This window comes from Akebia trifoliata, chromosome 3 (genome assembly GCF_017979445.1).
Source record: "Akebia trifoliata isolate Shusen 1 chromosome 3, ASM1797944v1, whole genome shotgun sequence".
NCBI lineage: Eukaryota > Viridiplantae > Streptophyta > Magnoliopsida > Ranunculales > Lardizabalaceae > Akebia > Akebia trifoliata.
This window is the reverse complement of record NC_141377.1, coordinates 59208667-59234871: the sequence shown is the minus strand read 5'-3', so window position 1 is coordinate 59234871 and position 26205 is coordinate 59208667. Positions and strand designations below refer to the sequence as shown.

Below are 26205 nucleotides of genomic sequence, written 5' to 3'. Positions count from 1 at the left end.
TGTCAATACTTTGATGCAAATAATGCAATACTGATCACCATATAGATATGCATATATTTATTTTAAATAAAAATTGAATGTTGTTGCATTCAAACAGGAGTCTTAAACATCCGAAACATCCAATTTTTAGAGTGCACGAGATTGTTTTTCAGCTCAATTGTACATCTTGGGCTCTCTCTTTTTTCCCCCGAGACAATCCCATGTAGATTGTTACGCAGAAGAGAGATGTGAATCAACTTTATCCACAGAGCTTGCGGAGTTCAACAATTGGTCGTTGTCTACATCATCTGATTTTTGTGTCTTATCTGTTTTCTCTACAAGTTCAGCTTCGTCCTTTATTTGTTCCGTGGTTTCATTACCAACCCCAACATTCTCTTCAGTTTTTGTAGGGGTCACATGGTCTGAATCTGATGGATTACCCATTTCAGAAACAAGATCTGCAACAACATTCTTCGATTCATCAGGAACATCTACATCTGTGTTGGGGTCCTTCGGAGTCAGCTCAGAAAGATCTACCAAGGGCTCTTCGTTTTGATTCTCAGCTCCATTATTGTTCTCCTACAAATTTAAAAACAAGAAGAAATGTTACATAAATATTTGTCTGGAATATTATTTAGCAAGATTATTACGCAAATATCATCAGCGTGCATACGCAGAAACCAGTGTTTAAAGGATGTGTGCCAGCCACACGTGTTTGATGCACCCTGTGTTTGTGTGCCTGTCAATGTCTCCATGGTGTTGATATCGACAAGCATCCAATCATAGGATGTTTTTTGCATGTTTGTGCTGCTAGCATTGCTCTTCGAAGGCCTTCTAAGAAAACTTGTGCGAAAATCTAAAGTACTTTTTTGGTGTAATTTCCATGTTTTTGGGGGTGCATTGAAAATGCATTAGATCAGATCATGGTGTTAAATCTCGTTCAAGACCGAGATGACTCGCCCTAATCATCGTGATATCATCCATGAATGAGACATATAGATATTTTAAAAATCTTGACTGAGTCGGTGAAACTTGTCCAAGTTAACTGGGATTTGTATGTTTTAATGAAAATAAATAATTAATTTCTTTAGAATTTAAGCATTTATTATCTAAGTAAAATTTAAATTTCTAATCTACCTTATTTTAAATATATATGTATATATGAATAAATAAGTATAAATTGAGTTAAATGGTTTATCTCCTCTGAAACGACAACTTGGTCTCATCCATTGATGAGATGAGTTTCAAAACCATGAATCAGATAGCGTCCATCCTAGCAATGGTTCTAATACAAACCAATATCTAAAGTTTCATGAATGTGACTTACTTGGGCGATTGTCTTGTCGTCCACCTTAGTCGCAGTGGGTTCATCCCTGGTAGAATTCTCACCCGGAAGTGAAGCGGGAGGGTAGTTCAAATCCTTGGGTTTGCTCGCGCAGCCTCCCATCGAACCTTGCAACGAATGGTGATGTGGAGGTGGCTTCAAATCGAGAATAATAAATAATAATAATAGCTTTGAGGCTGGGAATGAACAGATTGCAAGAGCTAGGAGAAGAACTATTTATTATAAGGAGAGATGATGTGGGAGGGATTTAAGTCTGATGGAAAATTACATTTTCTTGTGGTGAATATGTAGACGACCTTTTCATAGGGGACAATAGTCCTATTTTGGGGATGCCCGTTAAGAGTGGTTTGCTGTCTTACCCAATAAAGTCATTGAAATTTTGAAAAACGGTTGGATTTTGCGGAAGTTGGTGGTGGGGATTGGAGGCCCGCATCCTCGGCCGCCAGCCCATGAAGAAAATACTTCTGTACTATACTATAGGGTCATTGAATTTTCCATTAACCAACTACCCAAAAATGCCATGTTTACAATCTTTTGGGTCCACTGATCTATACCCATAAAGCATTCTGATTGGTGATTTCAACCATTATATTTGAGCATTTTTATTATTGGTTTGTAATCCAAGATCTTTTGTCCATTGTGCAGACTGCTCAAATCTAATAATGGCTAAAATATGTAAGTCCCAAAAATGGGATTGAAAGTGTTCCAATTTCAACACAAATCATCAATTTGACCTAGGCTTTTCATCCGATCAATTTTATTACCCACTACAACATTCGTGTAAAATTACCATTTATATTGTCTATATTTATTTCTAAAGAAAAATGATCTTATGTTAAGTCGGCCATTTTTATTCTTCAATAAAATTTCTTGCAAAATAAATTATTATATAATTGTAGGCCAAAATCATACTCAAGTGGATCTTCATCATACAATAAAAAAGTTTATTCCTGTAAACAGTGCACCAGGCCCATATCTGGACAAATGCCTAGCCCACAGACCATGATCGTGTCCCAGGACTAGTCCCAGGGTATGTGCAACGCCTGCACGTCACATTTACCAGGTAAGTGAGGGTACGCCCTTGCGGGTGGCCCCATTAATGCTCATACTGGGTATCGACCTCACAACCTATGGGCATTGACTGCGTATTGGTCCAAAATTGCCATTGAGCCAACCCCTCGGGGTTTCCTTGGTACTATATTGATGGTTCTAGGGGAAAAAAAAAAACTTCTTCTCCAACTTGGGTTGTGTTGAATTTAAGAGTGTCTAATAGGTCATGACATGCATGCAAGGCTCCATGCCTTATTCTTCTAAATGGCCTCATCTAAGGGTCCCCCTCTACTTGGATCAACCATTTTGAATAGGGCTTAAGCTTGGGATTGGGCCACCATATTGAATTTATTTGTGCTTGTCTTTATATTGCATTCATTTTTCTCAAAAGTGGTCAAAATGGCTAAGTTAAAAAATGCCATGTTAAATCTTTTTCCACTGATCTTACCAAACTCTATTTGATTTCAACCTTAATTAGATTTTTATTATGGTTTTAAAAGATTTTGTCCATTCAACTTAAATCTAATAATGGCTAAAATATGTAATCCCATGGGATTGAAAGTAACAACACAAATCATCATGCTATTTTCTCCGTTTTTATTACCCACTAAACATTCGTGAAAATAATTTTATTTCTATTTTATTTTAAAGAAAAAGAGAAAATCTTCAATAAAATTGCAAAATAAATTATTATATAATTGTAGGCCAAAATCATACTCAAGTGGATCTTCATCATACAATAAAAAAGTTTATTCCTGTAAACAGTGCACCAGGCCCATATCTGGACAAATGCCTAGCCCACAGACCATGATCGTGTCCCAGGACTAGTCCCAGGGTATGTGCAACGCCTGCACGTCACATTTACCAGGTAAGTGAGGGTACGCCCTTGCGGGTGGCCCCATTAATGCTCATACTGGGTATCGACCTCACAACCTATGGGCATTGACTGCGTATTGGTCCAAAATTGCCATTGAGCCAACCCCTCGGGGTTTCCTTGGTACTATATTGATGGTTCTAGGGGAAAAAAAAAACTTCTTCTCCAACTTGGGTTGTGTTGAATTTAAGAGTGTCTAATAGGTCATGACATGCATGCAAGGCTCCATGCCTTATTCTTCTAAATGGCCTCATCTAAGGGTCCCCCTCTACTTGGATCAACCATTTTGAATAGGGCTTAAGCTTGGGATTGGGCCACCATATTGAATTTATTTGTGCTTGTCTTTATATTGCATTCATTTTTCTCAAAAGTGGTCAAAATGGCTAAGTTAAAAGGGAACCGCACAAGAGTGTCTAATACCTTCTCCATTTTCCAATTGAACCTCCTTAACCAAACTCTAGTTTTATACTACGAACCTTAAACCTTAAGATTCCCTTTGTTCCAAAAATGATTTTCTAGAAAAATAGATTTTCAGGTGACCATTCAACTTAAATGAATGGTGGTGGTTCTAAACTCAAGTCGTAATACGATTTTCGTATTGAAAATAACATAGCTACAGTCATTGCATGCTTATTATTCTTTACGCTGTTTTTGGATTGAGAGAAATGAAGAGAAGAGAAAAGAAAATAAATGATTTTCTCTCCATTTCTCTTGTGTTGGATTGTTAAATGGGAAGAGAAGAGAAAAAATCTGAAGAGAAAGAAATGTGAGTTTTCTTTCTCTCTAAAAGTGGAGAAGAGGAGAGAAGTCCTCTTAAAACATTTTATAATTTCAACTCTTCCCCTAGTTCTCTTTTTAAGATATTTTCAAATTCCAATTGTCCCAAGTTTGATCGTGTCAATCCAATAGTGGTGGAGAGTAATTGAATTTCTCTTCTCTTCTCTTCTCTTCCCTTCCCTTCCCTTCTCTTAATGAGTTTCTCTTCTCTCCAATTAATATCAATCCAAAGATAGTGTTAACGTATACTACCCACCGTTTGGTATCTGTTTAAGCAATCTTTGGGTTTGGGACTAGGTAGTCTCCTGATTGAGGATTGTGTTTGGGTGGTATTATGATTAGGGATTAAGCTAAAATATGAATCTTGGGGATGGTTAAATCGGCTCAGATATGTTCAATATTACAATCGAGATGGTTCCCTTTCATATCAGGTCTGATTTGTATATCGAAGTGTCACACGTTCAATTGATATTAAATAAAATTTATTACTTCCACAAGCATATCACCAATAAAGTTGTTTACTTGGTCTTTTAATGTTATAATATAACTAAGGAAAATGCTGAAGTGACATTGAAATTTACATCGTTTCACACATTGCTGATGTAGATGTGTGTACGGAAGCATAGATGCTTTTCATCGAGATAAGAGTGAAAAGCATCTATGATTCTATGAGAACCTCCATGTCGGCAATGTGTAAAACGATGTAAATGTCAATGTCACTCTAGCACAACTCTATAAGTAATTCTAATAGTTTTCAAAACATGTGTTTCATTGTTAATTGTTAAATTTGAAATAAAAATGGGCATTATATTTGTCAGATATTTTTAAAGCTAGAACTTCTAAAGAAAATGGCATTGGCACTAAGTATCCACCGAGCAATTTTAGATCGATAAGTGGTTAATGCCTATAGGTCATGAGTTTGATACTCAATAATAACATTAATTCCTCAGAACTCACCTGTGGGGTCGCAACTTGTACCCTCACTTAGTGTGTGTGATGAGCGGGTGTTACCTGGGACTAGTCTTTGGACAAAACCATGGTCTATGGATTGGAAAAAATCCAAATATAGACCCGGTTTACTCTCTGTAGGGATACTGATTATCAATATATATAGGCATTCAATGGACAACTTTTTGGCAAACTTTTTGGTAAAACATTTTTCAAAACATGAGTTAGAGGTTTTTGAATGGGCTGATTTTTGGTGAGGATGATCTCTACGGTGAGGAGATCATCATCACAAAAAATCAGCCCATTCCAAAACTTCTAACTCATGTTTTGAAAAATGTTTTGCCAAAAAGTTTGCCATTGAACGCTACACACATATATATATATACATACTCAGAAGGAAGAGAAGCACATGTTCTAGGAATGCCATTTTTCTTAAAGGATCTAGAGGAATATCCTTGGGGAATCGTTAGATGTTTTAAGCTTTTTAACCATAGAGTGAACTTTTTCTGTTGTCCATTTTAATGTGGAGTCTTTTACAATCTAAAACCCAATTAATATTTAAGACAACTCCCTACAAACCTTACTTTCTCAACTTAGTTACAGATTTTCCTTTTACAAAACTATTTATTTTTAAATATTAACCATTATTTACAAAGATTGATTATAAAATATACAAAGGATAAGTATATTTTCCTACAATGTTGGACCCAAAGTATCCAATACATTATAGTATTAAATTTTTTAAAAAGACAAATTCTCATTGATAAAATTCTTTGTAGATAAAATATGAAGGATAACTATGGTGTCCAACGACGTTATTATACACAAAATAAAATATCTATCATCACCAAGATTTTGCCATTTTTATATTAAAACTTTTGGGGGTGTGCATCACAAAAGACTTTAATGTTGGAACGGTCTCACCCTCTTTTGTTTGCTACATAAATGTCGTGACGTTCAATAGTTAATGACGTTATGAGACACATGTATACGTGTACAAAATTTTAATTATTCAACTCTGTCTAATCTTTATTGCTTGTTTCCACATTAGATCAAGACCTAAATATCAATCCAAATTCAAGATAAGGTCGGAAACATTTGAGATACCCTGATGCCCCCATTATTTTCAAGCATTCTTTGACATATTAATAGAAAATGACATAAATACCGTAATATTCAATCCCTCATCAACTTGAAATAATAATTGTTACCATCCACCCTTAAGATTATAATATACATTCAAGTAGGGGAGTTGGATGACGACGACAATAATGATCATATGCCCAACCTAAAGAGATGGACGACAACAATAATGATCATACACCTAATTAGGTGAGTTGGACGGTCACGATAATCACTTGAATCAATATCGTGTCCCAGTTGTCTGTGTTAAATTTACTCGTTTTATATGAATCAAAATCACTCTTGGAACATTTTAAAACATGAAATTCATTTAAAATACAATATTTATATCATATAAATCAAAATCACCTGGAAAATTAAAAGTAAATATGTCATGAAATTAAAAAAAAAAATCATCTTAAAATAATTTTTAAGACTAAAATTCAAAAATAAATTGAGGTTACTTTTCTGAATTGTAGAATTTCATACACAACAAACAAAAAACAACTTCACATTTTAAATTATAGGTTAAACCAAATATTTTAAACATATTTAACTTCCTATTTGTAAAATATGGGATCATGTCATTACAGAAAACATTTAAATTATTTTGTATTACTCCATACTAGTAGATGGCATGTGTAGGCACACATGTATCATATAGAGCTTTTAGTAATTTAAGATATTTTTTGAAGTTATTCTAAAGATGATGTAATAGAGAGATATTTTCATAATTTTATAAATTAACTAACATAACTATAAGGATGGATTGTAATTTTTATAATTTTAAAAATGGTTAGTTTTATTTGTGTGTGTGTGTGCGCACGCGCGTTAAAAATGATTTTTATAATATTAATTTTAAATGTAAAGATGAGGGTGTTTGTGGTATTTAAACTTTTGGTGTTGAACAATTTCTACATAGCCTTGTCTCACTAAAATAATAAATAACAAATGAAAATTACTTAAGCAAGATTGCTTTCTAAATATTGTTTAATTTTTTTTTTAAATAATATATCTTGATACTCCAATCTGTAAATATTTTCTTTCATAACGCAGCTCACATCTCTTTCAATGCATGGATGATTCAAATTATTGAGATTGACAGTTTCAATATCAAGATCAACCTTTGATCCAATAGTCAAATTTAATATTATTATAACATTGAGATAAATTGTTGATCTTGACATTTGAATATGAATGATCAAGATTAATGATTCAAATTATCAAAACCAACAATTTCATCTCGAGGAATTGAGTTGGACGTTTTTATTGAGGTGAGGGGCATTTAGAAAGAAAGTTAAAAAAAAAAAAAAAAAAAAAAAAACTTAATGGGTTGTTGAGATAGGGACGAAAACTCAGGATGCATTTAGAAACTCGTCCCTGTGGCAGGTCTGTTTAACTAATAATAATAAAGACAGAGACACGTCAAGGTATCTCCTATAGTGACCAAAATGCGGGGCCCTTTTCTCAATCAACTTAAATATAGCCAACGACAGGTGGAGTTTCGTGATAGGGCATTACAAAAAAATCATTTAATTCTTACACTTTCATTCAGACAATAAATACCACGTTAATCCAAAACATGTTTCCATCAGCCTTTCAGCCCATTAAAGTCACGACAGGCGGAGACTTCTCCGAGCCGAGGGCAAGGCAAATACAGAGAAGAAAATGATGGCATCAACAAAAAAATCTCTCTCTCTCTCTTTCTTCGTATCTCACGCTTATCTTCTAAATCTTGTTTGTGCTGCCAATGCAAAACCCTACTCTGCACATCCACCTGGATTGAGTTTCAGTAAAAATGGAGAGTTCAAGATCTTACAGGTGGCAGACATGCACTACGCTGATGGAAAGACAACCCCATGTTTGGATGTTTTACCAAGTCAAGTTCATGGTTGCTCTGATCTCAACACCACCGCTTTCATTAAGCGCATGATCAAAGCTGAAAATCCCCATCTCATTATCTTCACTGGTATTTTAATTATTATTTTTTCTTTACTTTGTTTTCGTTGAGTGAGTTTCTGAGTTGATCCGGGTGAGCTTTGATTGGGTTTTGTGGAGCAGGAGATAACATATTTGGGTTCGACGCGAAAGATGCAGAGAAATCTATGGATTTGGCATTTGAACCTGCGATTTCGTCGAGAATCCCATGGGCTGCTGTTCTTGGGAACCATGACCAGGAATCGACCCTATCAAGGGAAGGGGTGATGAAATATGTAGTGGGCATGAAGCGCACATTAGCTCAATTGAATCCTCCGGCGCACGTTATCGATGGATTTGGGAATTATAACTTGGAGGTTGGTGGGGTAGAGGGTTCGAGTCTCCGGAACAAATCGGTTCTTAATCTCTACTTTTTGGACAGTGGAGATTACTCCACTGTTCCTTCAATCCCTGGCTACGGTTGGATCAAGCCTTCACAGCAACTTTGGTTTCAACGCACTTCTCTCAAGCTCCAGGTACCGTAATTCTTTTTTCATTATTTGTTTATTGTGACTTGTGAGTATTATATTATTATTAATAAACTATTTGTATGAACTATGGACCATCTATACCATCCATCAGTGTGACCCACTGGGACTGTAAATATGTGTTACAAAATTAATTTTAAATGGTTTGATTCCCATAGAGTATGACTTGGATGAGTCAACTTCGTATCAGTGGGGAATGAGATAAGGTATGGAGTTTTAAAACCATGGAAGGTAGACCATTGAATATATTTTGTGTGAGATTCTTTCTCATTGGGTGATTAATTAAAAATATGATAACTTAGGCTACAACAGGCCTCATTACACACACTTTAGGGGGCTCAGACCCGTTAATGTTTGTTCTGCCTTTTGGTGGATCCAAAGAATAAGCCTGATTGATGATTTTTAGACATAGGATTCCATCACTTTTTGTCATTGTTTAATCCTTTCATGAAGCTTATAATTAGGGGGAAAACCCCCCACAAATACAATCCTTTTTAACTTAATAAGTTTTTTATTTTTTTATTTTTATTTTTTCTGATGCATAGGGTCTTTTTTATGGCCTGATTCAGATTCGTTGATAGATTTGGTTTTTGACATAGTGCAATGGAGGAACATGATTCATTTAGCCCATCCCAAATCTTTGTGTTGGGGTTATTATTATTTTTAGGAGTAAGCTGGATTTGAATCCACGACCTCAAAGTTGCTTTTTAATGTGTCAAACCAAATGAGCTATGGGTATAAGCCTGTGTTGTGCTGCACTCCAAATCTTGGTGTTTGTGTTGGTGGTGTTGTTGTAGATCACTGGTATTTTGTGAAAATCCTCGCATCAAGTTGTGATTATTAAGAAGGACCACTTGACTAAGTGGTAAGACCTTGTGGAGGTTGTTCCCAAGGTCTTAGGTTCAAACCCCTTTAACCCCTTCTTACACTAACCCCACCGAGCAACAAAAAAATTGTGATTGTTTAATTTGTGAAATTTGACTAAATTTTTGTTTACCATCTAAAGAAGTCATTAAAATATTGTATTAGAATATTCCCAGGATAGTATGATGGGTTGCATGGTATGGTTATTTTATTAATAAACCGAATCTGGCTCTCTGCATGGATGTTAGCGTTGCCTACTTAGTCAGGAATGTCGTCAAGCTATATAGTAAAAGAATAAAACACAGAGCAACATGATTAAATTATATCTATCTGTGTGGATAACTTGCAGTCACATGCTTGGCTAAATTGTCGATCTTGCTCAAAAAAGCTTTTGGCTCAGTGCCTCGTGTCAAAGAAGTGTCTTTCAAGCTAAGAGGCTTCCACCTGTACAAAGTGAGGCGGGCTACATGGTTTGACAGGAGAATATCCTAAAAATATTCCACCTGTCCCTCCTTATCTTTACCTATCAAAAAAACAAAACAAAAAAAGTTCTCATCCTACTTCATGACCCCAAGATAGAATAAGAACAACAATAACTAGAGTCATACCATCATCCCTGTAGTTCCAACATCATGATTGATGATCTTCCTAAGTTACATGAGACAGATATCTGACAATCTAATAACTAAGGACAATGATGCTACAAGCCTACGATGATATGGTGTCAATCTTGATCTCCATGGCCTTCCCCCTCTCATTTAGAAGTATGTGGTTTTCTAACATATCAATGCAAGTCTAGAGGATGAGACTACACTTGCTAAGAGTACTTATCATTACACTGCTACATATTAATCTAAAGGCTTTTGGATTTTCTCATCGTGTGTTTAATGGAAATAATCAGAGGTTGGGTTTTCATATTATAAATAACTTGTGGTCTTTTTTCCTGTTTGTGGATTTTCTTAGCCTGGGTCAATCTTAATCAAGTGGAGTACACGGTTAAACTGTGTGGGATTCTATAAATCGTTGCTAATTAGAATCCCACACAGATGACTGTAGTTGGTTCAAGTTCTAAGGCAACCGTTCACAGATGACTTTAGCAATTGTAGGAAGAGTACAATTTCTCTAGGATTCTAATCGAACTATGGGTCCTAATTAGAATATTTTTATACTGATGTTTATAATTGGAGAGGTGAAGATTCCACTACAGAATTCATAATGCACATACAGCCCAAGGAGGACATACAACGCAATGTTTAAATAGTCTGAAATTTTGCAATATTAAGCTCTGTGCTTGATGGTTTAAAATTTTTGTCGATTAACAATATATATAGAGCATGATCGATCATTGTGCGTTATGAATTAAAGTTTTGATTTCTAAGATAAGTGTATGTTTACATTTTTTAACAAATTTGATAGCTGGCCACTTTTCTTTTCCCTTTTTTTTTTTTTCCTGTGGACAATTATCCTAAATTTATAATTTACATTTAGCCAAACATGCTGCTATGTATGTCCTGCAAAACTGTCCACTCGGAACGATTAAAGGCTTTCTTTTTTATTTATGTACTTTTCCCGCAGAGGGCCTACATGAACAAGCCAGAATCTAAAAAAACAGCAGCACCGGGGCTTGTGTACTTCCACATTCCATTGCCAGAATTTGCCAAATTCGACTCATCAAACTTTACGGGAGTCAGGCAGGAGGGAATTAGCTCGGCTTCAATAAACTCAGGCTTCTTTACTACCATGGTAGAAGCAGGGGATGTGAAGGCAGTCTTCACTGGTCATGATCACCTTAATGATTTCTGTGGTAAGCTAAATGGTATACATCTTTGTTATGCTGGAGGTTTTGGGTACCATGCCTACGGCAAAGCTGGGTGGTCGAGGAGGGCTAGAGTGGTTTTGGCAAAGCTGGAAAAAACAGAGAAAGGAGATTGGGGAGCAGTGAAGTCCATCAGAACGTGGAAGCGCCTTGATGACAAACACCTCACTGCCATTGATCCTCAAGTCCTCTGGAGCAAGAGCCCTGCTGGTAAGCTTTTCTTATCTTAGTCACTCTTTTGTCAACTAACCTTTTTAATTCGAATATGGGTGTTTGAGTCCCATATTATTCTCCATTGTGTATTGAAGGTGTCATGTTTCTATGTCAGCCAATGATGGCTGGGAGTAGTGTGGGAGTGAGGTAGTCTAATGAGTTTATATTAGAAGAGTGAGAGGAAGACCCAATGTGGATTAAGGTAGTGAAAGTAGATACACCTTCAATTTCAGAATTGAATGATGGAAGGGGATGCATATAGCCTATCTAAAATATTTGGGAATTAAATGCCTTCAAATACAAAATCACCTTTCTTTTTTAAAGCCAGTATGAGGGTTGATAGTGAGAGTTCAGTCTATGAGTGTATATGTTTATACTCTTTCACATACATCTGTGTTTTGGATTGAACAGGGAGACGCAGAAAGAGAATTTCTGGTGGCTTTTGAGTGATGGACATATGGAAGAATTCACCACGATTGGGATTGGGTGGACGTTAGTTTAAACTGGTTACTTGGGAGTGTTCGCCAGATCTGCTACTGCTGATGCATAATATCCCCAGAGTTGAAATAATCTGCTCTATGATACAAGTCATCCTATTACAAATAAACTACTTGAGTTGAAGTGCTGATCAGACTCTTTTTTTTTTTGTTTTTTTTCCTTTTAATTTATAGTGGGTTTCTAGGAAGACATCTCTTAGGTAATAGTAGAAGAAAACTTGAAATTTTTTTTGGCATGTAAACAGTGTTATATATATTTGAAAAATGCAATTTCATAAGGATATTAATTGAGATTTATATAAGTTTTTTTTAAATAAAATGCTTAATATAAGTTTTGTTGCAAATATTTTGGTGAGAGCTTTCAATATCATTTTCGTTTCTAGTCACCTCTGTAAAGAAATCAATCTTAAGAATGATAAGACGTCTCTGTGCTTGTCTAGTAAACACAAACAAATCTGGAGAATAGTTCTTATTCCATTAAATGGCTGAACTGGTTATACATAGCATTATAAAAATAACAGAACAGAAATAATCTGCAGCCCACGTTTTACATGCCTATTAACATGGTAAGTGACTAGGAAACAAACAACTTGTGCCTTATAAATACGATCGAACATGCAATCTGACACAATTTTAGGCTTATAACATTGCCCCCAAAACATAAATTATCACAAAATAATTACGTGACTCAAGACTCCCACCAAAAAAAAAAAAAAATGCAATCATCAAATATGTTTTTTTTTTTGTTGATAACCGGGTATTCCTATAGACAACGGTGGTCCCAAATTTATTAAATTCATGTCATTGCGGTCGGATAAGAATCGTCATCCCTACGAAGCAAGTTTTAGTTGGAGTTAGGGTTGTCAATGGATCGAGTCTGGTTGAGGTTGATTTGGTACTGATCCAATAAAGATCAGCTTGGATCCAGGATTGATCTGATAAGTATCAAATCGGGTGTTTTTATTGAAACCCAATGTTAGGATCCAAATCTGATCTATTAACAATTAGATCGGGACCAAATCGGGTCATATGTAAAATCTAAATAAACTCCATATATCTTAATAGATATCTGATATAATTTATATAGTTTCTAACATATTATCGAATTGAGACATTATTATCCTGATTTGATCTAATAAGATATCGGATCGAAATCCAAAATACCAATCCAAATCCAAAGTCATCGGATAGTCTTGAATCGGGTCAAGTTTGACCCTAAAATCCCTAGTAGAGTTGCCACTGAAATCATCTCTACTCTTTTTCACTAAATAGTGAAAACGAGATCTGATTGGTAAATGAGGGATTTTTTAAGAATTAGGAGTTGTTACCTAATTTAGGTCTAAGAACCAAAAATAACTTCAAAACGGATTTGGATTGGTCCACATATTAGAGAAAAGGAGATGAGAGGGACTGCTATTGGAAGATCTGGAGAGGGAGAAAAAAGGGACTAGTTTTGTTGTGATGTGTATGAGTCTGAGAAGTGAGGGTGGCTAAGAGAGGTAGGTGGAGGTGCTGGGGTAAGCATAGCCAAGAAAAGAGGGCTAGGTGGCTGTGATGTGTATGAGGTGGTTGTGAATAGGGTCTGTGGGTGTAGACTGAAAGAAAAGGAGAAGAACAATGGCGGGCTAGAGTATGAACAAGGAAAGGTGAGGTTGGGGAAGAAAGAAGAAAAAAGGAGGGGTTACTACGGTGGCTGTTCCCCAACGTCAATGAGAGGGGTAGGTTCAGAGATACTTCTATGTTTTTCTTTTTCTTTCTCCTTTTTTTTCTCTCCTTTTCTTCCTTTAATCTTTTCTAGTCTCCTTGCCGTGTTGTTAGAATTTTTTTCTTTCCTTGAATTTTCTTGTCTTCCCTCTTTTTTATTTGTATGCTGTGTGAGAGAGAATCATTGACCACCCCAAAACGTGAAAGTGAGTCCTCCTTTTATAGACTTTTTAGGTTTTTTTTACTTTCCTCTTTTTTTATTCTTTCTCTTTTTTATTTGTTCTTTCTTTTTTGGTTCCCTCCTTAATCGAATCAATCATAGGTGAGATTGCTAAAAGAATTTCGACCCCGTGCTTTGCGACTCACGCCACTCCCAAAGCTTACGATTGGTTAAATTCGTCAATTGGATCAATTTAAAATCGATGGATTAACGACTTGATCGTATCTCACATTAATTAGTGAACTTTTATTCTAAAATTTTTGTGTTGGTTGTTCACCCTTGATCACGAATTTATTGATTGATTAAATAATGAATTAAATTTCAATTTTAGTTTTGATTGATTTATTAAATTCAGATTTCAATTTGATTAGTTAATTAAGTTTTAATTTTTTTGTTCTGATTGATTGATTAAGTTTTAAATTTTAATTCGATTGGTTAGTTTATGTTTAAATTTTTCAATTTTTTTAGGAGAAGGTTTTCTAAATTTTTTTTATGTGTAAATTTATTAGAAATTTATTTTTGATCACGTTTTCCTAGGAATTGAGGTTTCTAGGTAAAAGACAGATATCAAAGAGTATTTTGATCGTTTTTTTGTGATTCTTCGTAAACTTTCTCATTTTCATCGATTTTAGTTTTGTTAGACTCAAAATCATATTTTAAGGGTAATGAAAGTACTTTCGAGATTTTTCAGGGGTGTGGGACCCACAAAAGGTATTTTCGTCATTTTATTGATTTTTACGAGTTTTGACGTGAGGTTTCTTTTAGTCCCAATGTGATTGTTTATAAGTCATGAGGTTATATTTTTCTTGCGTCATGAGGTCTCTAAGTTATCGAAATGTGTAACAAACTTAATCGTACGTACTTACTAAATCGAATATAAGGTGTAGTAATCATAAACGTGCGTAATTTCTATATCGAGTCGTAACGAATGAAAAAGATGAAAGAACTAGAAACATAAAAATTGGGAAAGAGACTCAAGTTTTCGAGTTTTTTGTGCTCATCATTAGAAATTCACAACAACGGAATGACGAATTATCGAATTAGGTAGATGCAAAAAATGAGGCATCTACAATGTCTAAATAGAAGAGTTGGACGGCCACAATAATGATCATACGCCCAACCTAAAGAGATGGACGACGACAATGATGATCATACGCCTAATTAAGTGAGTTGGACGGTCATGATAATCACTTGAATCAATATTGTGCCCTAATTGTTTGTGTTAAACTCACTCGTTTTACATGAATCAAAATCACTCTTGGAACATTTTGAAATATGGAATTCATCTTAAATAAAATATTTATATGGTATGAATCAAAATCACCTAGAAAATTTTTCATTATACACTCAACCCACATTTTTTTATATAAATTATATATCATGTAAACTAAAAGTAAATATGTCATGAAATTCAAAAAAAAAAAAAAAAAACCATCTTAAAATAATTTTTAGGATTACAGAATTCAAAAATAAATGAATTACTTTCCTAAATTGTAGAATTTCACACACAACAAGCAAAAAATGACTTCACATTTTAAATTATCCATTATCCTCATTAGAAACAGGTTAAACCAAATATTTTAAACACATTTAACTTCCTATTTGTAAAATATGGGATCGGGTCATTACGGAAAATATTTAAGTTATTTTGTATTACTCTATGCTAGTAGATGGCATGTGTAGGCACACATGTATCATGTAGAACTTTTAGTAATTTAAGATATTTTTTGAAGTTATTCTAAAGATGATGTAATAAAGAGATATTTTTATAATTTTATAAAATTGACTAACATAAGGATGGATTGTAATTTTTATAATTTTAAAGATGGTTAGTTTTTTTTTTTTCTTTTTTTGTGTGTGTGTGTAAAAAATGATCTGTATAATATTAAGTTTAAACGTAAAGATGAGGACGTTTGTGATATTTCAAATTTTGGTATTAAACAATTTCTAATTAGCCTTATCTCACTAAAATAATAAATAATAAATGAAAATTAATTAATCAAGAATGATTTCTAAGCATTGTCTAATTTTTTTTTAATGATATCTTGACGTCAATTTGTAAATATTTTATTTCATAACGCCGCTCACATCTCTTTCAATCATTGGAATGGATGATTCAAATTATTGAGATTGACAATTTCAATAATTCAAATCATCCTTTGATCCAATAGTTGAATTTAATTTTTTATAACATTGAGATAAATTGTTGATCTTGACATTTGACTATGAATAATTAAGATTAATGAGACAATTTCATCTCGATGAATTGAGTTGGGTGTTTTTATCGAGGTGAGGGGCGTTTTTAATGGGTTGTTGAGATACGGACCAAAAACTCATGATGCATTTAGAAACTCGTCCCTATGGTAGGTCTGTTTAAGCAATTTTAACTAATAATAATAAAGACAGATATGCCAAGGTATCTCCTATAATGACCAAAATGCGGGGGCCCATTTCTCAATCAACCTTAAATATAGATAGATAGAAGACCCATAAGGCCACGACCGGCGGAGTTTCCTATGTCATACGGCATTAATCTCATGCGAGACACATGTAAACGTTTATGGCAATGGGTATCTGCAATATTAACCAAAATTTGCATTAATCTCATGGGAGACATGTGTGAACGTTTACATGACAACTTACAAACAACCTACTTGATTCTTACTTTTGTTCTGTTTATTTGATTTTTTTATTTGTTTTTATTTTTTACTTTTGTTTTTTTTTTTCTTTTATCTTTCTTTCACTTTCATTTAAACATTACGATGAATCCCACCTCAATCCAACACATGTTTCAACCAGTCTTCAACCCATTAATCTCACGCGAGATACATGTGAACGTTTATGCCGAGGGGTATCTGCAATATTAATCAAAATCTGCATTAATCTCATGAGAAAGACATGTGAACGTTTACACAACAACTTGCAAACAAATCACTTGATTCTTACTTTTGATTTTTTTATTTAATTTATTTTTTTTTCTTTTTGCCTCTACCTTTCTTCCACTTTGAATGTAAACATTAGGATAAATCCCACGTCCATTTAACATATGTTTCCATTAAGGCCATGACAAGCGGAGACTTCTCTACAACATTTTTCAATCAGTCTTCAGCCTTTAAGGTCACGACAGGGGAAAACTTATCTAACACAGTCTTCAGCCTTGATTCTTACTTTTGATTTTTTTAGTTAAATTTTTTTCTTTTTTTGCTTCTACCTTTCTTCCACTTTAAATGTAAACATTAGGATAAATCCCACGTCCATCTAACACATATTTCCATTAGCCTTCAGTCCATTAATACCATGACAAACGGAGACTTCTCTACAACATTTTTCAATCAGTCTTCAGCCTTTAAAGTCACGGCAGGGGAAAACTTCTCTAACATGTGTTTCAATCAGCCTTCAACCCATTAAGGTCATGAGAGGAGGAGACTTCTCTAACACAGCCCATTAAGGTCACGATAGGCGGAGACTTCTCTAACACGTGTTTCAATCAGGCCTTCAACCCATTAAAGTAACGACATGTGTCAATCAGCCTTCAGCCCATTAAGGTCACGACAGACGGAGACTTCTCTGGTATCTGTTTCAATCAATCTTCAGCCCATTAAGGTCACGACAGGTGGAGACTTCTCTAAGGGCAAGGCAAATCCCGAGAAGCGAATGATGGCATCAACAAAAAAATCACTTTCTCTCTCTTTCTTCTACCTCTTCGTATCTCACTCTCTTCTAAATATTGTTTGCGCTGCCAATGCAAAACCCTACTCTGCACATCCACCTGGATTGGGTTTCAACAAAAATGGAGAGTTCAAGATCTTACAGGTGGCAGACATGCACTACGCTGATGGAAAGACAACCCCATGTTTGGATGTTTTACCAAGTCAAGTTCATGGTTGCTCTGATCTCAACACTACCGCTTTCATAGAGCGCATGATCAAAGCTGAAAATCCCGATCTCATTATCTTCACTGGTATTTTAATTATTATTATTATTATTATTTTTACTTTGTTTTCGTTGAGTGAGTTTCCGAGTTGACCCAGATGAGGTTTTGTGGAGCAGGAGATAACATATTTGGGTCCGACGCGAAAGATGCAGAGAAATCTATGGATTTGGCATTTGAGCCTGCGATTTCGTCGAAAATCCCATGGGCTGCTGTTCTGGGGAACCATGACCACGAATCGACTCTGTCAAGGGAAGGGGTGATGAAATATGTAGTGGGCATGAAGCGCACGTTAGCTCAATTGAATCCTCCGGCGCAAGTTATCGATGGATTTGGGAATTATAACTTGGAGGTTGGTGGGGTGGAGGGTTCGAGTCTCCGGAACAAATCAGTTCTTAATCTCTACTTTTTGGACAGTGGAGATTACTCCACTGTTCCTTCAATCCCTGGCTACGGTTGGATCAAGCCTTCACAGCAACTTTGGTATCAACGCACTTCTCTCAAGCTCCAGGTACTGTAATTCTTTTTTCATTATTTGTTTATTGTGACTTGTGAGTATTATATTATTATTAATAAACTATTTGTATGAACTATGAGCCATCTATACCATCCATCAATGTGAAAGTATACAAGTCACTGGACCCACTGGGACTGTAAATATGTGTTACAAAATTAATTTTAAATGGTTTGATTCCTATAGAGTATGACTTGGATGAGTCAACTTCACATCAGTGGGGGATGAGATAAGGTATGGAGTTTTAAAACCATGGAAGGTAGAACATTGAATGTATTTTGTGTGAGATTCTTTCTCATTGGGTGATTAATTAAAAAATATGATAACTTAGGCTACAAAATGCCTCATTACACACTTTAGGGGGGCCAAACCCGTCAATGTTTGTTCTGCCCTTTGGTGGATCCAAAGAATAAGCCTGATTGATGATTTTTTGACATTGGATTCCATCACCTTTTGTCATTGTTTAATCCTTTCATGAAGCTTATAATTACGGGAAAAAATCCCCACAAATCCAATACCCAAGAATTACCAATAGGTTTTTTTTTTTTTTTTTGATGCATAGGGTATTTTTTATGGCCTGATTCATATTTGTTGATAGATATGGTTTTTGACATAGTGCAATGGAGGAACATGATTCATTTAGTCCATCCCAAATCTTTGTGTTGGGGTTATTATGTTTTTATGAGTAAGTTGGATTTGAATCCAAGACCTCAAAGTTTCTTTTCAATGTGTCAAACCAAATGAGCTATGGTTATAAGCCTGTGTTGTGCTGAACTCCAAATCTTGGTGTTTGTGTTGGTGGTGGTGTTGTAGATCACTGGTATTTTGTGAAAATCTTCCCATCAAGTTGTGATTGTTAAGGACCACTTAACTAAGTGGTAAGACCTTGTGGAGGATGTTCCCGAGGTCTTAGGTTCAAACCCCCTGGAATCCCTTCTTATACTAAATGCTAACTGTTAACCACTAACCCCACCAAGCAACAAAAAAATTTGTGATTGTTTAATTTGTGAAATTTGACTAAATTTTTGTTTTCCATCTAAAGAAGTTATTAAAATAAATTATTAGAATATTCCAAGGATAGTATGATAGGTTGCATGGTATGGTTATTTTATTAATAAACCGAATCTGGCTCTCTGCATAGATGTTATCGTTGCCTGCTTAGTCAGGAATGTCGTCAAGCTATATACTAAAGGAATAAAACACAGCGCAACATAATTAAATTATATCTATCTGTGTGAATAACTTGCACTCACATGCTTGGCGAAATTGTCGATCTTGCTCAAAAAAGCTTTTGGCTCAGTGCCTCGTGTCAAAGAAGTGCCTTTCAAGCTTAGGGGCTTCCACCTATACAAAGCGAGGCGGGCTACATGGTTTGACAAGGGAATATCCTAAAAATTTGGCTGGCCCACCTCCTCGTGTATAGGCAGTCCCTCCTTATCTTTACCTATCAAAAAAACAAAAAAAAAGTTCTCATCCTACTTAATGACCCCAAGATAGAATAAGAACAACAATAACTAGAGGCATACCATCATCCCTGTAGTTCCAACATCATGATTGATGATCTTCCTAAGTTACGTGAGACAGATATCTGACAATCTAATAACAAAGGACAATGATGCCACAAGCCTACGATGATATGATGTCAATCTTGATCTCCATGGCCTTCCCCCTCTCGCTTATAACCTGCAGAAGTATGTGGTTTTCTAACATATCAATGCAAGTCTAGAGGATGAGACTACACTTGCTAAGAGTACTTATCATGACACTGCAATAGCATATTAATCTAAAGGCTTTTCGATTTTCTCATTGTGTGTTTAATGGAAATAATCAGAGGTTGGGTTTTCATATTATAAATAACTTGTGGGCTTGTTGCCTGTTTGTGGATTTTCTTAGCCTGGATCAATCTTAATCAAGTGGAGTACACGGTTAAACTGTGTGGGATTCTATAAATCATTGCTTATTAGAATCCCACACAGATGACTGTAGTTGGTTCGAGTTCTAAGGCAACCGTTCACAGATGACTTTAGCAATTATAAGAAGAGTACAATTCCTCTAGGATTCTAATCGGACTATGTGTCCTAATTAGAATATTTTTATACTGATGTTTATAATTGGAGAGGTGAAGATTCCACTACAGAATTCATAATGCACATACAGCCCAAGGAGGACATACAACTCGATGTTCAAGTAGTCTGAAATTTTGCGATATTAAGCTCTGTACTTGATGCTTTAAAATTTTTGTCGATTAACAATATACATAGAGCATGATCGATCATTGTGCTTTATGAATTATCTTGGAATGTTAGAGGATTGGGTGATAGGAGAAAAAGGGCAGCAGTGAAAGCTTTTATTAGAAGTAATAATCCACTCATTGTTACGTTGCAGGAATCGAAATTGGCTTATTGTGATGATAGGATCATTAAGGAAATTTGGGGGAAGAACATTGAGTGGATAGCCCTTCCTACGTTAGGTTCAGCCGGTGGGGTTATTATGATGTGGAACAAAGATTTGATCCAAGTGACAGACAATCTAGTAGGGGCCTTCTCGATTTCTATTATGTGCAGTAAAAGGGATGAGGAGTTCCAATGGGTGTTTACTGGGATTTATGGCCCAACCATTAGTAAGGAGAGAACTCAATTTTGGGAGGAACTTGAAGATGTTGCAGGTTATTGGGATAAACCTTGGGTCCTGGGTGGGGATTTTAATGTCACCAGATTTACTCATGAGAAGAATAGGGGATTGAACATATCTAAGGGGATGAGAAACTTTAATGACTTTATAGGAAGACATCGCTTAATGGATTTTCCCCTCCGGGAAGACGATTCACGTGGTCCAACAACCAAGGCAACTCTAGGATGTCCAGATTAGACAGGTTTCTGGTTGATAATGCTTGGGAGGAAAAGTTTCAAAATGTGATTCATTCGGCTAGTCCTAGCCCTGTCTCTGACCACACGCCCATCTTTTTGGAGGCAGGCCACCCTAGACAGTACCCTCTTCCCTTTAGATTTGAAAATATGTGGCTGGTTCAACCCAACTTTTTAGATCTAGTTAGGAAGTGGTGGAATGAGTGTTCGACCATAGGAAAGCCGGGTTGTGTGTTCAAGAAGAAGCTCAAATTCTTGAAGGATAAGTTAAAGGTGTGGAACAAAGAGGTTTTAGGGAGAATTGAAGGGAAAAAAAGAGAGATTTTGACAAACATAGATATCTGGGATAAGAAGGAGGAAGAACGGAATCTAAATTTGGAGGAAAGGAGTAAAAGAATGGAGTTGAAATTAGAATTTCAAAGAGTGGCGCTTATGGAGGAGATAAGTTGGAAACAAAAGTCGAGGGTCAAATGGTTGAAAGAAGGGGATAACAACACAAAGTTCTTTCACAAAATTGCCAACTTCCATAGAAGAAGTAATCAGCTTGGTCAAATCTACATCAATGAAACCATGGTGGTAGGAGAAGAGAAAATTAGGGAAGGGGTGGTGAGTTTCTACAAAGATCTTTACAAGGAAAAGGAACCCTTGAGACCGAGGCCAGACAATCTAGACTTTAATTCTTTGAATCAAAAGGATAGAGAGTGGTTGGAAAGACAAATAGGGGAGGAGGAGGTTAGATAAGTTCTTTTTACAATGAGTGGGGATAAGTCTCCGGGTCCGGATGGTTTTAATATGGAGTTCTTCAAACATTGTTGGGACATCGTCTCGAGAGACCTCATGGAAGTCATCAAGGAATTGCAAGAGAGGAATCGACTGGATTATAGTCTTAATAGCACATTCGTGGCCTTGATCCCTAAGAGAGCCGGGGCGGATAAGCTAGGAGACTTCAGACCCATTAGTTTGGTGGGATCGGTATATAAGATCATATCCAAAGTGCTAGCGATGCGGTTGAAAATAGTCCTCCCAAGTCTTATAGGGGATGAGCAAGGAGCTTTTATCAAGGGTAGACAAATTTTAGATGGCGTTTTGATGGCCAATGAGTGTCTAGATTCTAGGATCAAAAATAAGGAAAAGGGGTTGATAGGAAAAATTGATTTACAGAAGGCTTATGACCATGTGAGCTGGGAGTTCTTAGAATATATGATGAGGAGGATGGGTTTTGGGTTGAGATGGATAAGTTGGATTATGAAATGTGTTACAACGGTTTCGTACTCGATTCTTGTCAACAGGAGCCCAGTTGGTTTTTTTAGAGGGTCAAGAGGTTTGAGACAAGGGGATCCGTTATCTCCGTTTTTGTTTCTTATTGTTGCTGAAGCTTTAGGGAGGTTGTTTAGAAGAGCGGTTGATTTAGGTAAGCTCTTGGGGTTTAGGGTGAATGAAGGACCGTTGATCTCTCACCTTCAATTTGCCGATGATACCTTAGTGTTTTTGGAGTATTCTAGGGACCAAGTGAGGGTGCTCCGTGTGTTGCTATGCTGTTTCGAGGCTATGTCAGGTTTACATACTAACTTGCAAAAAAGCAAACTGTTCGGAGTAGGGGAGGTAGAAGATATTCATATGCTGGCCACTACTCTTGGTTGTGAGTATGATACCTTGCCCACTACCTACTTGGGCTTACCGTTGGGAGCACCTTACAATAGTTCTAAAATTTGGGATGACGTGATTGAGAGGTTGGAAAGAAGGTTGAGTACGTGGAAGGCTAATTATTTGTCGAAAGGAGGGAAAGTGACCTTGATAAAAAGCACCTTAACGAGTATTCCAGTTTACTTTCTTTCACTATTCACACTCCCGAGGTCCGTCGAAGTTAGATTGGAAAGGCTCATGAGGAACTTTCTTTGGAATGATAAGAATGGTAAGAAGAAGTATCATTTGGTTAGATGGAAGACGATTTGCATGCCCAAGAAGAACGGGGGTTTGGGCATTAGGGGTCTTAGATTAACCAACAAAGCGCTTCTAGGTAAGTGGCTTTGGAGGTTTGGTGAGGAGAGGGGTAGTCTGTGGAGGAAAGTGATTAAAGCTAAATATGGGGACAGGAGTCTAGGTTGGTACAGCGGCGAGTCTAAAGTCTTGTATGGGTGTAGTGTTTGGAAAGGGATTTTGAAAGTTAGCAAGGATTTTGAGCAAGGGATTAGATTCAAAGCAGGCATGGGGGACAAAATCAGATTTTGGGAAGATAATTGGTGCGGCTCTTTGTCTCTAGCGACTCAATTCCCATCCTTATACACTTGTTCTATTAAGAAGAACCATTCAATTCAGCAGTGTTTGGTTCACAACGAGTCCGGTCCTATTTGGGATTTGGGGTTCAGGAGAAATTTTAATGATTGGGAGCTAACTGAGGTTACATCTTTCCTTGATCTCCTGCATACTTGTCACCTCAATGAAAGTGATCAAGATAGGTGGGAATGGACTAAAGCCAAGGATTCGAGATTCTCCGTAAGGTCATTCTATAACCAGCTCACTCCTCTTGTTGAGCGGGCCATCCCAGGTTCTATTATTTGGTCAAGGTCAGTGCCCTCAAAAATATCCTTGTTTGGTTGGCTTCCCTTGGTAGAATTCTTACGATGGATAACTTAATTGTTCGGGGTTGGATCACTCCCAACTGTTGCCCCCTTTGCTTGTTGGAAGGGGAATCGGTTGACCATATTTTAATTCATTGTTCATTTTCCTATCAAATTTGGTCATATTTCCTTGGTTTATTTCGTATTAATTGGGTTCTTCCTCGTAAGTTTTCTTCCTTGTTGGATGAATGGACCAGTAAAGTTTTCCACACCAGAAAACGTTACCTGTGGAATATGCTTCCTTCGGCTATTGCTTGGGGGATTTGGATTGAAAGAAATAACAGGGTGTTTAACAACAAGATCAGAAGCTCTCATGCAGGTTTTTTAGAGATCTTAGGTTTATTATACCTATGGTCTAAGCAAAACATAGAGTTCGCAGGGACTTCTTTTGATGATTTTATTTTTAGATGGGACTCGTTATGTAATTAGTGTTTTTGTTTATTTCTTCCTTGTTGTTCTTTTGAGGCTTTCTCGGCCTCCTTGTATTCGGTTCTCCTCTTTGCAATATATTATACTTATCAAAAAAAAAAGTTTTGATTTCTAAGATAAGTGTATGTTTACATTTTTTAACAAATTTGATAGCTGGCTTCTTTTCTTTTCCCTTTTTTTTTTTTTTCCTGCGAACGATTATCCTAAATTTATAATTTACATTTAGCCAAACATGCTGCTATGTATGTCCTGCAAAACTGTCCACTCGGAACGATTAAAGGCTTTCTTTTTTAATGTACTTTTCCCGCAGAGGGCCTACATGAACAAGCCAGAATCTCAAAAAACAGCAGCACCGGGGCTTGTGTACTTCCACATTCCATTGCCAGAATTTGCCAAATTCGACTCATCAAACTTTACGGGAGTCAGGCAGGAGGGAATTAGCTCGGCTTCAATAAACTCAGGCTTCTTTACTACCATGGTAGAAGCAGGGGATGTGAAGGCAGTCTTCACTGGTCATGATCACCTTAATGATTTCTGTGGTAAGCTAAATGGTATACATCTTTGTTATGCTGGAGGTTTTGGGTACCATGCCTACGGCAAAGCTGGGTGGTCGAGGAGGGCTAGAGTGGTTTTGGCAAAGCTGGAAAAAACAGAGAAAGGAGATTGGGGAGCAGTGAAGTCCATCAGAACGTGGAAGCGCCTCGACGACAAACACCTCACTACCATTGATCCTCAAGTCCTCTGGAGCAAGAGCCCTGCTGGTAAGCTTTTCTTATCTTAATTAGTCACTCTTTTGTCAACTAACCTTTTTAATTCAAATATGGGTGTTTGAGTCCCATATTATTCTCCATTGTGTATTGAAGGCGTCATGTTTCTATGTCAGCCAATGATGGCTTGGGAGTAGTGTGGATTAAGGTAGTGAAAGTAGATACACCTTCAATTTCAGAATTGAATGATGGAAAGGGATGCATATAGCCGATCTAAAATATTTGGGAATTAAATGCCTTCAGATACAAAATCACCCTTCTTTTTAAAAGCCAGTATGAGGATTGATAGTGAGAGTTCAGTCTATGAGTGTATATGTTTATACTCTTTCACATACATCTGTGTTTTGGATTGAACAGGGAGACGCTGAGAGAGAATTTCTGGTGGCTTCTGAGTGATGGACATATGGAGGAATTCACTACGATTGGGATTGGGTGGACGTTAATTTAAACTGGTTACTTGGGAGTGTTCTCCAGATCTGTTACAGCTGATGAAATAATCTGTTATATGATACAAGTCATCCTACTACAAATAAACTACTTGAGTTGAGGTGTTATATATATTTTAAAAAAGCAATTTCATAAGGATATTAATCGCGATTTATATGAGTTTTCTTTAAATAAAATGCTTAATATAAGTTTTGTTTGCAAATATTTTGGTGAGAGCTTTCAATATCATTTTCGTTTCAAGTCACCTCTATAAAGAAATCAATCTTAAGAATAGGGTTTTGTTAACTTGTGCTCAGGGTACACGTTAAGGGGCTTTAAATAAATACACCTTGAGGGTATTTTGGACAATAACTTTATTTAAAATTAATTTTTGGCATGAAAATGAATTGCCGTGGTGTATTTAATGCACTTTAACCAAGGGCAAATGTTAAACAAACCCCTAAGAATAAGAAAGAAAAATAAATAAAAATGCAAGTACACATAAAAACATAGACAGTACAAACCATGATCCCATCGATCTCACTTTAGAATTCTGTATAGATGAATAAAGAAAAGTAACTAAGATTTTACGCATCACTAGTAGGAGTACAAATCATAAGTTATTGATATTTATGATATTTTAAAAAATAGCAGTCCATATGAAATTATATTTTAAGAGAGAAAACAGAAGAATTAATGGACTTAACAATGTAGCAAATTCCGACAGCTTCAGGGAGAGCATCTTGAAAGATACAAAATGTTCCTTAATAATAATATCTTGA

At 36.1% G+C, this 26205-nt stretch overlaps 3 protein-coding genes across 3 annotated transcripts; 2 read left to right on the top strand and 1 right to left on the bottom strand.

Moving 5' to 3' along the window:
* Nucleotides 1-40: 40 nt before the first annotated feature.
* Nucleotides 41-1579, bottom strand: LOC147408447 (uncharacterized). The gene is made up of 2 exons (XM_086437469.1): nt 1307-1579; nt 41-558 (listed from the first exon to the last, which is right to left on the bottom strand). Exons 1-2 carry the CDS (start codon nt 1424-1426, stop codon nt 211-213), a joined length of 468 nt encoding a protein of 155 aa, XP_086293595.1. The 5' UTR covers nt 1427-1579; the 3' UTR covers nt 41-210.
* A 6117-nt stretch (nt 1580-7696) lies between these two features.
* Nucleotides 7697-12233, top strand: LOC147408446 (putative inactive purple acid phosphatase 29). Its single transcript, XM_086437467.1, has 4 exons — nt 7697-8064; nt 8157-8548; nt 11000-11450; nt 11865-12233. The coding sequence occupies exons 1-4, from the start codon at nt 7764-7766 to the stop codon at nt 11897-11899; spliced, it is 1179 nt and encodes a 392-aa protein (XP_086293593.1). The 5' UTR covers nt 7697-7763; the 3' UTR covers nt 11900-12233.
* A 4914-nt stretch (nt 12234-17147) lies between these two features.
* LOC147408445 (putative inactive purple acid phosphatase 29) lies at nt 17148-25646 on the top strand. Its single transcript, XM_086437465.1, has 4 exons — nt 17148-17835; nt 17925-18316; nt 24541-24991; nt 25355-25646. The coding sequence occupies exons 1-4, from the start codon at nt 17391-17393 to the stop codon at nt 25363-25365; spliced, it is 1299 nt and encodes a 432-aa protein (XP_086293591.1). The 5' UTR covers nt 17148-17390; the 3' UTR covers nt 25366-25646.
* The last annotated feature ends 559 nt before the right edge of the window (nt 25647-26205 follow it).